The 14,598-nt window shown below is 42.8% G+C and overlaps 1 protein-coding gene across 1 annotated transcript in view; it reads right to left on the reverse strand.

Annotated features, from left to right (window-relative positions):
• LY9 (lymphocyte antigen 9) overlaps positions 1-14,598 on the reverse strand; it is a 37,070-nt gene that overhangs the window by 404 nt on the left and 22,068 nt on the right. The window contains 6 exon segments of the mRNA XM_068966140.1: positions 2,186-2,260; positions 2,634-2,914; positions 6,485-6,536; positions 7,515-7,624; positions 10,138-10,476; positions 10,971-11,246. Coding sequence (XP_068822241.1) covers positions 2,186-2,260; positions 2,634-2,914; positions 6,485-6,536; positions 7,515-7,624; positions 10,138-10,476; positions 10,971-11,246 — 1,133 coding nt within the window.

Below are 14,598 nucleotides of genomic sequence, written 5' to 3' on the forward strand. Positions count from 1 at the left end.
AGCGAGAGAAACATTTATAAAGATAATTCAAATTTTAGAGGTTGAGTTCCATAGTAATAGTCTAAACCATTAGACCTTCATGTTCCAAGGGTTCTAGGAATCCCTTGTGTATGAGTGTTCAGGAAAGGCTCAAAAGAGCGGATGAGACATAAGCTGAGGCAGAGGGAAGGTCTGTTGTTCTTTAGTCACTAAGTCGTGTCCATTCTTTTGCCACCCCATGGGCTGTAGCCCGCCTGGCTCCTCTGTTCATGGGATTTTCCAGGCAAGAATATTGGGGTGGGTTGCCATTTCCTCCTCCAGGGAATCTTCCTGATCAAGGGATCATACCTGAGTCTCCTGTATTGTAGGTGAATTCTTTATCTCTGAGCCACCTGGGAAGCCCAGAGAGGAGGTCAGGTACCAGCAACAGCTTGGGAATAGCACAGCCTTCTTTCAGATATCATGTAGGTACAAGTGTTAGAAAATAATAACCAAAGAAGTCTTGAGGATTTCCTGATCAAGTGGGAAATAGTGGCTTTAGGAAACCCAGAACTAGGATTCCTTAAAATTCTGAAGGTAAAGAATAAATTTGATCTGGAGGTTGGCTCAGGAAATGCATTGACTTTTCACTTATATTGTGGGTGAGGGTGCTTTTAGGGACCTTAAGTTCCTAGAGTGGTGTAGGAGTCATTTAGGACTGACCAGACAAAGGGGGTCTCATGACCTGTCTGAAACTTGGAGCAGGGACTGATGTTCATGACTTTAAGATTGACTAGTATTGATGTAAACACAAAGGGCCAGGCCCAAGCAGCTTTGGGAATGGTGAATAATACAGATTTGGGTTCAAGGCCAAAGATAAAGTTCTTAGCTGGTTAAGCATTAGGCCCTGCTCTAGAAATCAGGACGTGAGGCAGAAGATGGTTGAATCAAACTATATAGTTGCACAAGTGTTTACCAAGCAAATTCTATCAGTCTTTTAAGGTCTAGTCCAAATTATTTTTTTCCATGAAGTCGTTCCTGTCTACCTCTGTGTAGTGCTATCTACCATTTCCAATGTATGAAAAACCCTTGGAAACTGCATACATAATATGTAGTCATGTGGAGTATTTTTTCTTCCCATCCAAGTTACTAAATCACTCCAACTCTCCTACATTAAAGATAGATAATATAACAAGTCTTAAAAGTCAAGGCTAGTGCCTTAAACATATCTGAATCCCCAGAGCACTCAGCCCAGTTCTGGGCAAACAAAAGGTATTCAATAAATATTTACTGTTTGATTCAGCAACTATGGAAAAGGGGCATAACTGAAAAACTTTGAGAGCTAAAAAATAAAATCTTATTTGAACATTTTACAGGGAGGGAATTCTGGGGGAGACTTTAAAGCGAAAGTATGAATGGGCCCAATATTTTCAGGAAAATGAAAGTGGAACAGCCAGCTAGATTCAGATCGAAGTTAATCGTTTAAGAGTTTTCTGGATTAATTAAAAACTCTGGTTTCCTAACCACTAGCTCTGTGTACTTAGGCAAACTTAGTTTCCTCAATCTCAGCTTCCCTGGCTATAAAATTTGCACAATAGCACACTTACAGAGGTATTAAAAGGATCAGATGAGACTATGTTTGTCAATGTTTTATAAACTATAAAAGTTCATATAAACTTATGATTAATGGGAATTTCTATGTTTAGTGCTCAGTCACTCAGTCGTGTCTGACTCTGTGCGACCCCAAGGACAGTACCCCCCCCCCCCCAGGCTTCTCTGTCCATGGGATTCTCCAGACAAGAATGCTGGAGTGGGTTGCCATTTTCTTCTCCATTTCTATGCTTAAGGGATCTTTTAACACTATAATGAGACCAATGTGCTCTAATTAATAGCACATTTTCCAAAAAGTCTTGACATTATACTGTTGGTTATATTCCAATTGTTTTGGAAAGTTTCCATTTTGATGGATGAGAGATAGATTTAGAAACATATATGGACCATATAGTGTTTGTGTTTACAGACTCATTTTCATCAGTGTTAAGACCAAGCAATATAAGATATTATTAAATTAATTAGAAATGTTCAGCTTTTGGCTGCACAGATGTAAATCAGGAATAATTGTTTCTAAGGACCAAGGAGTGTGTCAGGGGGTGCACAGTGGGTGGAGCTTAAGTTCCTCTCTTTCAGTTAAAATGGTCTGGGTCTCACTTTATGGACCTCAGGATACAGAGGAAATTGTTCTCTGTATAGAGCAGTAGAGTGTGGCTGAATCCTCTTTCTTCTGAGGAACTGGAGTCTTTCCCTGTAACAGATCAACGCCAGACTGTCCATAATCACCCAAAAAGAGTTTTCCAGAGGTTTGCCCTCAGTCCTTGAGGTGAAGGAACATCTCACCAGATTCTGATTTCACACAGAGAGTGGCATTGCCTTAGTGCAGTGGAGACAGCACCTCTCTTTTCCAAGCACCTCCCTTATTTATGGCAGAAGATTGGGAGCTGAGGGATGGGTTCCTTTGCTTTGAGGGTCCCTGAGGTTGGTAAACATGGATAGAATCAAAATTCTCTACCCATGCATGACTGTGCCTGTCCCCCAGTTTGGAGGGATTAGCCTTCCAGAATATTGGATGGTCCTCGAAGGGAAGGGTGAGGGAAGGTGTACTGATCAAAAGAGCTCACCTGCAAATTAAGGAATACGTGTGTGTACACCATTTCCCCTTCAACGACAAGCGCTGGTGCCATGTCATCTGGAGTGACGAGATCATACTCTGCTTGGCCCTCAGAGTCCAAGTCAAGTCCGGCTTCTTCCTTAGTGACCGAGTCACACATCTGGTCTCTTCCATTGACGGGCTGGTGCATCCTTGTCCTCTCCTCATCCTCGTCAGTCATCCCATTGCTGTCAGAGCTGCTGTCGGAGGCGTGCCTGGCAGTCTTAGGGAGAGTATCCAGCTTCTCATACCCTTGGGAAAAAATGGAGTATGGTGTGTGACCAGCAGTGGGCTCTGGAACACATTTTCAGGGTTGGTAAAGGATGTACCAGCAGCCCCCTCTCTCTTGCTTTGTGTAAGGATTCAGGCTGCTTTGACTCCTACCCCAGATGAGGCCTAGAAAGCTGGAGGAGAAGGAAGGTGTTTTCCTGTCTTCCCTCATGGGGCTCCATTCCCCTTCCCCTCCCCCTTCCTCCTCTCTTACAAGCACTCACTTATTCATTCATTTGATAAACATTCATCGAGTGTGACATGTGATGGGCTTAGCATCTCTCAGTGAGCAAAACTGGCCTTGTTGAATAAAGTAAACTAGGTATTCTGGGGAAACATAAAGGTGAATTAGACCTGGTGTTGAAGGAGTACACTGTCTAGCTGGGAGTCAGATACATACATAAATCAAATTATGTCAGGCCAGCTCTGACAATGTCACAGGAAATCTAGGAGGAAAGTGCATCAGTGAGAGGACATAGCCTCCAGTTCAGAAGCAGAGAAGAGCTTATGAAAGGATGGAATTAAGGTGGGCTTTCACACTGGGACTTCGATGAGTGAAAGTGGATTCTTGGTGGAGAGAACAGCATGATTAAAGGCAGGTATGAAACTTGAGGCACCCTCTCTTTTGGGAAAGGTTGATATTTAAAATATTTAGCAACCACCTGGTTTGGGCATAGGACAATCAGAATGGGTGGCTGCTTTAAACAACTGGGTGGACCTCTACTGCCTTTGGGGCATATCAATCAGCCCATTTGATCTACATGCAGAATAATAATGGCTTACACTTTTTTAGGTGCCAACTGTGGTGTCACGCACTGTTCTAAAAACAATGCTTGTCATGAATAAATTCATTCAACTTGCATAAAACCCCATTAAGCATAGATAATAACTATCCATATTTATGTTTCACAGGTTAAGAAACGGAGCACATTAAGGTTGAATATTTGCCCAAGTTTAAGTGGGAGAGCCAGGATTTGAATGCAAGTAGTCTGCTCCCTGATGTTCTTACCTGATACTCAGTACTGCTCCCTATGACTTTTATGTAGGAAAAAAGTAGACTAAAGGTGACCTGGCCCAGTATTGAGTGATAATAGTACTTATCTACCTGTTAAGTCAGGTAGTGCTAGTGGTAAAGAATGTGTCTGCCAATGCACGAGACATAAGACATGCAGGTTCGATCCCTGGGTCAGGAAGATCCCCTGGAGAAGGAAATGTCAAGCCAGTCCAGTATTCTTACCTGGAGAATCCCATGGACAGAGGAAGCCTGGTGGGCTTCTGTGTCCATGCGGTCACAAAGAGTCGGACATGTCTGAGCCTCCCTGCTTCGACACACGGAGTTATCTCCTATTGAGTGTATACTGTGGACTCCCTGTTGTCCCTTGCAGTCCTCACAGCAATGCTGAGAGGTTGGTGCCCTCATTTTGCAAAGTAAGGTAACTAAGGTTTAGAGACTGAAATGCCCAAGATCACTACAAAGGAGGAGAGCTAAGATTGAAACACAGAATTATCTGACCTCAGATCTTATACACCTGGGAGTTCCCTGATGGTCCAGTGGTTAAGAATCTGTCTTCCAACCAGGGGATGCAGGTTGGATCCCTGGTCGGGAAACTAAGATCCCACAGGCCGCAGGGCAACTAAGCCTGTGCACCGCAACTCCTGAGCCCATGCTCCTCAACTAGAGAGCCTGCACACCACAAACCACAGAGCCCACATGCTCTGGAGCCTGGGCCACAGCTAGAGAGCAGCCTGTGTGCCACAACGAAGATCCAGCGTCTGCAACTAAGACTGAATGCAGCCAAAAATAAATACATAAATAAATATTGAAGAATTTACACACATGACCACTAGGTTATCTTGCCTTTTGAGTAACAGACAAAGACCACAAGGAGCCGTTGATGTTTCTAGAATAGTCATAATGGGGCTTTGCAAAGTGGGATCAGAAGGGTTAAAAAGGAGAAAATCTGGAGAGGGAATGGCTAGTTAGGAAACTATTATAGTATTTTAGAGAGGAAGTTACAAGGAATGGGAATGTCTGTTAATAAAGACTTGTTAAGGTATATCTGTAGAATGGAATAAATGAGAGTCAGTCTTAATCTACAATTAAGTTAAAAAAGCAGACTCAGAAAAATGGAATAGATTACTCTCGCATATGTGATCAAAGGAAAAATATATAGCTTGTAAATGCATGAAAATGCTCTCAAAGGGTGTAAAGATACACATATCTTAACAATGGAGGTCTTTTCAGGGAAATACCTGGGCATTGGGATTTGGAAGGAGGGGATTATTTTTAATTTATACCATGTGAATATTTGACTTTTCAATGAAAAAAAAAAAGAACCTATTCAATAAAACAAAAAATTGGTGACAGCATGAACTCAGGCAGTGGCAGTCTTTAGAGAAAAGGAAGCTGAAGAGATAGTGGAGAAATGAAAGAAGCAGGACTTAGGCACTGGGGAGAGGTGCTGAGGGAGGCAGGAGGGCCACGGATGACAGTGGCATCCCCAATACATTTTCACTCTTCCTCTTGGCCCAGGATGCCAAGGAAGGGGACTTCAGGCTAGCGGAGACCAGGGTCTGTCCTGCCATCTCTAAGGAGGAAGCTGGGGGGAATCTCCAAAGTCCAGGTTTATTTCCATTTCTTGCCCCTTTTTTCTTGGTTACACTGTCCTATCAGAAAAGGCTACAAATAGACACTGAGCCCCTGACTCCCCGCAGCAGGCCCTCTTCCTATTCTACCTCCTTGGGGCATCCCCTCCATGAGAGGTAACACAGGATATTTTTAAAAGAAGGGTTTGACTGAGTGGTCAGGGTTTGGGGATTCCTTAGAACGCCAGAGCTCCAGAGTTCAAGGTGGCAGTTTAGAACACTGAGATTCCGGAGTGGGTGAGTAGGATGCAGGCATCTCAGCTCTCCATCCCAAAGCTCCGCAGAACAGCTCCACTTTTACATGCATTGTACTTTTGGGGTGTTGCATAATATTTTGTTTGAAGAAAGCATTCCTTAGCTTTTTCAAAAATCCAAAAACCACTGCTTCAGTAATACTCCTGGGTAATAGGTAACTAGAAAGTCTTATGAATTTTAATTTCAGTGAAGTGTTAATTTTCCTTCTGTCACAGATTTACTATTGCATCTGGTCTTTGTATCTCCATTCTTGGAGTGGAGCCAATAACTTCATCCTCATCATGGGGCACACTGCAGTAATGACAGTCAATACCTGAGGAATCCTAGAGATCCCAGAGGACAGACTACTTCTCCTAGCTCTGGTTATCATCTTTCAGGAGTCCAGCCTCCTTGTGTCTTGTTCCCCAAATCACCTTCCTTTAACACGTTGCTTCTCAAACTTTAACAGTCTTGTGACTCACCTACAGATCTCGTTAAAATACAGATTCATGTTCAGTATTACGGGGTGGTGCCCAAGATTTGCATTTCTAACAAGCTCCTGGGGATACTCATGTTGCTGGTCACACATGCAGATCACACTCTGAGTAGCCATGCTCTGGAGCTTCCGTGTGGCCTGGGACCCCATAGCCTCTGTCATTGGTGACACATTACCTGGTGTGTTCACTGATGCCTCAGCTTGACTGGAACTGAAAGCTGGGGCTGAACCTGGGAAACCAAGTTAGAGAAGGAGTGTCAATAGGGCTGTGAGAGGAGAGAGTCTCTGATTTTGTGTGAGTCAGAGGAGAGGGAGAGAGATTTCTGAAGATGTAGACAGGGAAAAGGCTTTTGGGAGGAGGGTGAACCCTGATGTGAGTACAAGCCCACAGGAAGGGATGGCCAGAGTCTAGGGTCATTTTCAGCTGAGGAGAATGTTCTGCAGGCTCCTGCCATCTCTGTGTAGGGAGAGCTATAATCCATCTGTGGTAGCCACTTATCTGTTTGGTTTGCTGACTCACAGTAATTCTTCCAGGGACCCTGTGTTCTAACCAATCTGTTCTTCCTGAAACTGTTCCATCTCCCTTCAATATTCCAGAAAGAGCTGCCAATCACAAAAGTTCATCCTATTGCCCACAGTGACTAGTCCAAGCAAAAGTCACATGACTTAAGTGGAGCCAATCAGGTTTCTAAGGTTCTGCAAACTGGAGTTGGTGGGGAAACATCTTTCTCCCCCTCCTGGTGTCTGAACTACTAGTACATGTGCTTCTGGAGCTGCTAGCTGCTCTGTTTTGGTACATTTTACCCACCCTGCCCTTCAGTTGGCTGAGGAAAGAGAGCTAAGCTGGCTCAAAGGGAAAGATAGGGATGAAAGATGGAGCGCTCTAGTGACTTTTGAGTCTCTGGTGATATTTGTCTCTAGGCCAGCTCTTCCTTTCCTTCCCCAAAGATTGACCATATGAGCCCTCAGATAACAACTCACTCCCCTTAAGCTTCTCCTCACCCTTTTTTGTCTAAGCCAGTTTGAGTTGGGTTTCAATTTTTTGCAACTAAAGAGTCCCCACTGACACCCCTCCCTGATCACTCTGAGAAGAAATGAGGTCTTGAGAGAGAAGGGGTAGGAGGGGGTTATAAGAGGACAAGGACGTCTTTAAAGGTTCCAAGGAAATGGCCTAGTGCTGGCAGATGTCCCTGATCTCAGAAACTCCCATCGTCTTTGTTGCTTCCAAAAGCACCAGCCAGAGATCCCAAAGCCCAGAAGGATGAAAAGAACCACCAGGGAGAGCCCGATCCAAAACTCTGTGATTCTCTCAGGTCCTGTGAAGAGGAAATGGGGGATATTAGTATAAGTAATAACAAGAGAGTTTGGGAAAACTGTGGACAGAACAGAATGGGCATCCTACCTGCCTCTTACAATCCCACACTATTGCAGAAAATATTCCTTTTCATTCATTCATTCATTCATTCTACAGCTGTGTATTGAGCAGTCATCCTCTAAGCAAGAAATTATAGCAGTAAGGCAGGCGCCATCCCTGATGGTGAGGTTTATTTGGCCAGTGTCACAGAGAACCGGAGCTGGGACTTGAATGCAGGTTGCCAGACTCTAAAACACCCTTATCCATCACACCACTGCCCTTCTCTAAAAATGGCATAAGGAGAGTTCTAGGTAGGTAGTTCTAGGTCCAGATTACTATTGATCAGGGCTCTAAACCCATTTGCCAGTCACAGCCTGACTCAGCATTTTCACACCTTGGGTGACCTTCCTTTTTTTTTCTCCTCTACTTCTCCCTAGGGAAGAGCAGAGCACAGAATGTTGAATCTCAATTCTGCTTTTGCTGTGTGATCTTGGTTAGTATGACTGAGGAATTAAACTATTTAATTTCAATTAATTAAAATTTAAATTTAAAAATAGTTACTCAATTCCTAATTGAAAAACTGTTAAGTATATTTGGAACAAGTTGGATATAAATATATTTTTTCAATGTCAAATTTTATTAAATTTGAATACAGATCAAGTACTTCCCCTGAGAATTTAGCATCTTCATTGAGATGTGCCATAAGGGTAAAGTACATTCTGGATTTCAAAAGCTTCATACAAACTGAAATGAAAATTATGTCATGAATTAATTCTTTGTATTGATTACATGTTGAAGGATGATATTTTGGATATGTTGGGTAAAATAAAATATATGATTAAAATTAATTTTACCTTTGCTTTTGCCTTTTCCATATGACTTAAAAATTTAAATTACCTATGTGACTTCTGTTATATTTCTATTGTCATGTGCTGCTCTAAAGACTCTCACTCTGCTTGCTGCACTTCATAAAGAACCACTTGGAAGGAAAACTCTTGGGTCCAAGGACCCAAGGCTCTGAGGTCTGGCTGAACAGAGATGGGGAGCAACCTGGACAGAGGTCCCTAGAAAGAAACTGCTGAGAGCTGTTGCTGACAGGGTTGCTGGCTGTGCAGGTGAAGTTGGGGTGTTTTTCTCCACTTCTCCAGGAGATGCTGAGGTGAGCTCCCCCTTGGGAAATGACAGCTCCTTTAGGCAGAGGGGTCCATCCATATGTTACATTGTGTCCACTGTCCTCCACTGAGCATGTCAGGCTGACTTTGCAGATGCTGTCCTTCATGAGCCCGAGGCTCCTCATGACTTTTGGCTTCTTCAGCCTCTCTGTGTGAGGAGAAAGGCAGACCAGATGTGGAGTCAGGCCCGCCCACTGGGCAGGGACCATTCAAAACATATTCATGAAGTCGTGTGTTGACACTGCCTTAGGGCTGGGTAGGTTCATCTGGCCTTTCCTTTGGTTGCTATGAAATCTCAGCTTACCACCTGATGCTCAGATATGTGAAACAGAGGAGTTAATGAAAGGTGAAAAAACATACTACATCATTCTATATTGTATATCGTGAAGAACAAGCAAACCAATCAGTGCAGATAAGCACAATGCTTCTACCTGCCCTGAGACCCTCCAAGGCTTGCATTCTGAGGTACCATCATCTAATTTGTTTACTTACACAAGAAAAGGAACACAGAAAAGAAAGCAGAGCATTGTCGCAGAGTAAGTACTTAATAAATACTAGCAATTTTAAAAGCAACATATGGCTGACACCCTTTGTTCCCAGTTTCTTGTTCCTTTTACTTGGTTTTCTTCCTGGTTCTTTGATATTTGAGTCACAGTAGGCAACAATAGATGTGAACTAGCTGACTTACATATTTTAACAGGATCATGGATCATGACTCCTTTCCCAAGTACTGAGACACCAACACGCCCAGACAGGAAATAGGTCGACCATGTCTGAATGGCACAGGTGAAGGAGCTGGCAAATATAAATTATACAGAGTGTCCAGCAAGCTCCAGTGAAGCCCAAGGTGGAGGAGGGATACTGTGAGTTCTGTACCTCACACTTAGGGAAGGTGAGTACCCTTCCAAGCTCTTGAAGCTCACAGGATATTAAAGACTTTGTCCACAGTCTTCTATGATTTTATCCCAGCCAGCTTTGCCTTTATACAAAATTGCAATGTTCTATAAAAATACATGTTGGAGAGTTCCTGGCCCTACCCAATAATCAATGCAGGAGGACAGGGCAAGTACCGAAAGTTGCTTGGTTGAGGCTTAACTGGAAACCTAGAAGAAGGGGGTTCTGAGCAGGGAGATTTTGCCCATCTGCTGGTTGTATTGTCCTCCTGTGAACTGACTGGTGTGAACTGAGTAGTCGTCCTAGTGGTCTGAGGCATTTTGTAGGAGGAGGGAGGTGGGATAGGAAGCGAAGAGAGAAATCTTTCAGGAAAGGAATCTAATGATGGGTGCTCAACTCAGAAACTCACAGTAAATGTGCAGATTGATGTGCTTCACACTGGCAACTGTGGCATTTGAGCACACATAGGCATGGTAGACGCCAGTGTGCTCCATCTTCAGCTGGACAATCTTTAGAGAGTAGTCTTGGCTTGAGACCCACACTGTGTTCTGATCCGGATCCTTGAACTCAATGAGCTGATTGGCTGTTGCTTCTTCTCTCCACTCTTTGCTGATAATAGACGTGTTAAACATCCAGACAACATTGTCTATGTGCTGACTGTCCAGGAGTGCCAGGGACAGGGTGATTGGCTCCCCAAGGACCCCCAGCACCATCTCCCCCATTGGTTCTCCTCAGGAGGCTCCTAGATCTGTAGTCAGAGACGAGATGTTGCAATTTCAGCCACTGGTCCTGACCCTTTGACCCTCAGCCTGCCTGAAGGGACTGAAGTCCCAGAGACCCTCCTGCCCAGGATCCCTTCCCCGCTTTTCTGATGAAGCATACCTGCTGCTTTCACATGTCAGGCCAAGTAAGCACCTGGCTCTGCCTAGTGCATACCTAGGCCTCTCCTGTCTCTCTGCCCTTTTGAGGACACCCTAGGAGACACCCCTACTGCAGCAAAGAGCAATCTAGATTTCTGCATCCATACTTTCTTTCCCTCTCTCTGCAGACTCTTAGGGTTTCACAGTGCCCTGGGAGTGCCTAAGTCCCCTGTCAGTCTCTCTTAGCCTCTTGAGGGTAGAGAAAAAGGAATCTGCAAGTCTATTCTCTTACCTCGCTACTTCATCTGTGTCCTGCCAGAATCCTGGGGTTTAGACTCTATAGCTGCTTAGACTATTTCTGGGTCTCAGTGGAGCCAGTTACCTGTACAGAACTGTGAAACATGGACAGGGTGGGAGCTGCTCTGGCTGACGGGGTTCTTGGCTGTGCAGGTGTATGGTAGGTCTGCGTCACAGGGCAACCAGGAGATGGTGAGAGTAGGTTGCCCCCAGGATTCAGAAGCATGAGGATCCCTCGAAGTCCATTTGTACTGAATATCTCCCCCTGCCCCCTCCACAGAGCATACCAGGGTGATGGTACAGGAGGCATTCTCAGACACGTTCACAGACTGTATGGTGACTTGGGGCTCCTGCAGCTGTTCTGCAAGGACAATGGCAATGAAAATACTCTGACTGCTTCCCCAGTAGGAAAGGGCTAAGGGAAAAAGAAGGGGATGGTAGAAGAGCAGAGGGCAGAAGGGAGAGGCCAGCATTGTCTGTTCCTGAGGGAAGTTTTTCTTTCTTTTGTACTTAGTCTCCCACAAAGGTTGAGTGCCTTTCCTCTGTGCTTACCTAGTACCCTCTACAGGTGTTATCACTGTGACTCAACATGACAATAGTCTGAATACTCTTCCCCCCACCCCCCACCAGTCTGTGAATTCCTTAAAGACAGAGCCAGTATCCTTACCTGAACATCCAGCATCTGCCTGACCCATGAAAGGCACTCATGAATCTTTGGTAAGTATTAATAAATGAATGAATTGAGCTAGCCTCAGACTCTAGGGAGTTGGAAGCTCTACCTCTATAATTTGAGTTGCCCTTGCCTTTTGGTCTAAATTTGAAATCCATTTTTTTTTCAGACTTTCTTCCTGGTCCTCTCCTTCCCTTTTGTTCCATCTCCTCTGTTCACAGTGTGTGTGTGTAAGTTCACTTTCTTTTTTTTTTTTTGGAATAGGCAATATATAAAATTGAAATTGCAAAGATACAAAAGGTATACATACACACACAAAGAAACAAGCTCTTTTGCCCCTAGCCACCTAATTTTTCTCCTTAGGAAAAAGTTTTCTCCTTAGGAATTATTGTTCCTGGAGGGAATTAGTGTTATGAATTTCTTGTTGATCTTTTCAGAGATATTCTAGTTATAGACACATGTATGATAGCATATTATACATAGTCCTGAAGCTTTTAAAATTTTTAATAATATATTTTAGAAATTGTTATATATTAGTAAATATTAAGTTGGTTATTTCTGTTTCTCTTAACGGCATAGAATTCTATTTCCTTAATATACACAGAGCTCCCTACAAATCAGTAAAGAAGGTCAAACAATATGATAGAAAAATTAAGCCATAGGCTTAATTTTGTCCCCCCCCCCCCAATGCATATGTTGAAGTCTTAAACCCCTAGTACCTTGGAGTGTGATTGAATATAGAACTGTATTTGGAAACAAAGGTAATTAATTTAAAATCAGGTCATTAGGATGGTCCCTAGTCCAACATGACTGATGTCCTAAAAAAAAAGTTGCAGGATATAAAATTAACACACAGAAATCCCTTGCATTCCTATACACTAACAATGAGAAAACAGAAAGAGAAATTAAGGAAACAATTCCATTCACCATTGCAACAAAAAGAATAGAATACTTAGGAATATATCTACCTAAAGAAACAAAAGACCTATATATAGAAAACTATAAAACACTGATGTAAGAAATCAAAGAGGACACAAAGAGATGGAGAAATATACCATGTTCATGAATCAGAAAAATCAATATAGTGAAAATGAGTATACTACCCAAAGCAATCTATAGATTTAATGCACTACCTATCAAGCTACCAATGGCATTTTTCAGAGAACTAGAACAAATAATTTCACAATTTGTATGGAAATACAAAAAACCTCAAATAGCTAAAGCAATCTTGAGAAAGAAGAATGGAACTGGAGGAATCAACCTGCCTGACTTCAGGCTCTACTACAAAGCCACAGTCATCAAGACAGTATGGTACTGGCACAAAGACAGAAATATAGATCAATGGAACAAAATAGTAAGCCCAGAGATAAATCCACACACCTATGGACACCTTACCTTTGACAAAGGAGGCAAGAATATACAATGGGGAAAAGACAAGCACTTTAACAAGTGGTGCTGGGAAAACTGGTCAACCACTTATAAAAGAATGAAACTAGAACACTTTCTAACACCATACACAAAAACAAACTCAAAATGGATTAAAGATCTAAATGTAAGACCAGAAAATATAAAATTCTTAGGGGAAAACATACGCAAAACATTCTCTGACATAAATCACAGCAGGATCCTCTATGACCCACCTCCCAGAATAATGGAAATAAAAGCAAAAATAAACAAATTGGACCTAATTAAACTTAAAAGCTTTTGCACAACGAAGGAAACTATAAGCAAGGTTTAAAGACAGCCTTCAGAATGGGAGAAAATAACAGCAAATGAAGCAGCTGACAAAGAATTAATCTCAAAAATATACAAACAACTCCTGCAGCTCAACTCCAGAAAAATAAATGACCCAATCAAAAAATGGGACAAAGACCTAAACAGACATTTCTCCAAATAAGACATACAGATGGCTAACAAACACATGAAAAGATGCTCAACATCCCTCATTATCAGAGAAATGCAAATCACAACCACAATGAGATACCATCTCACGCCTGTCAGAATGGCTGCTATCAAAAAGTCTACAAAACAATAAATGCTGGAGAGGGTGTGGAGAAAGGGAACCCTCTTACACTGTTGGTGGGAATGCAAACTAGTACAGCCACTATGGAGAACAGTGTGGAGATTCCTTAAAAAAAACTGGAAATAGAACTGCCATATGAACCATCAATCCCACTGCTGGGCATACACACCAAGGAAACCAGAATTGAAAGAGACCCATGTACCCCAATGTTTATCACAGCACTGTTTACAATAGCCAGGACATGGAAGCAACCTAGATGTCCATCAGCAGACGAATGGATAAGAAAGCTGTGGTACATATACACAATGGAATATTACTCAGGTATTAAAAAGAATGCGTTTGAATAAGTTCTAATGAGGTGGATGAAACTGGAGCCTATTATTCAGAGTGAAGTAAGTCAGAAAGAAAAACACCAATACAGTATACTAACACATATATATGGAATTTAGAAAGATGGTAACGATGACCCTATAAGCAAGACAGCAAAAGAGACACAGATGTAAAGAACAGTCTTTTGGACTCTGTGGGAGAAGGCGAGGGTGGGATGATTTGAGAGGGTAGAATTGAAATGTGTATATTATCATATGTGAAGTGGACCGCTGGTCCAAGTTAGATGCATGAGACAGGGTGCTCAGGGCCAGTGCACTGGGATGACCCAGAGGGATGGGATGGGGAGGGAGGTGGGAGGAGGGTTCTGGATGGGGAGCACATGTGGGCCTGTGGCTGATTCATGTCGATGTTTGGCAAAAACCACTACAATATTGTAAAGTTATTAGCCTCCAATTAAAATAAATAAATAAATAAAAATTAAAAAAACAAAAAAGGAGACTGAGATAAAGACAACACAGACAGAGACAACCATCTGAGGACACAGGGAAAGAAGGTGGCCGTATGCAAGCCAAGGAAAGAGGCCTCAGAAGAAACCAAACCTGCTGACATCTTAACTAGCCTTCTGACTTGTGAAAAAAATAAATCTTTCTTATTTAAGTCACTCAGTCTGTGCTGTTTTGTTATGACAGC

Source organism: Capricornis sumatraensis, chromosome 2 (assembly GCF_032405125.1).
Source record: "Capricornis sumatraensis isolate serow.1 chromosome 2, serow.2, whole genome shotgun sequence".
In the NCBI taxonomy this organism is placed as follows: domain Eukaryota; kingdom Metazoa; phylum Chordata; class Mammalia; order Artiodactyla; family Bovidae; genus Capricornis; species Capricornis sumatraensis.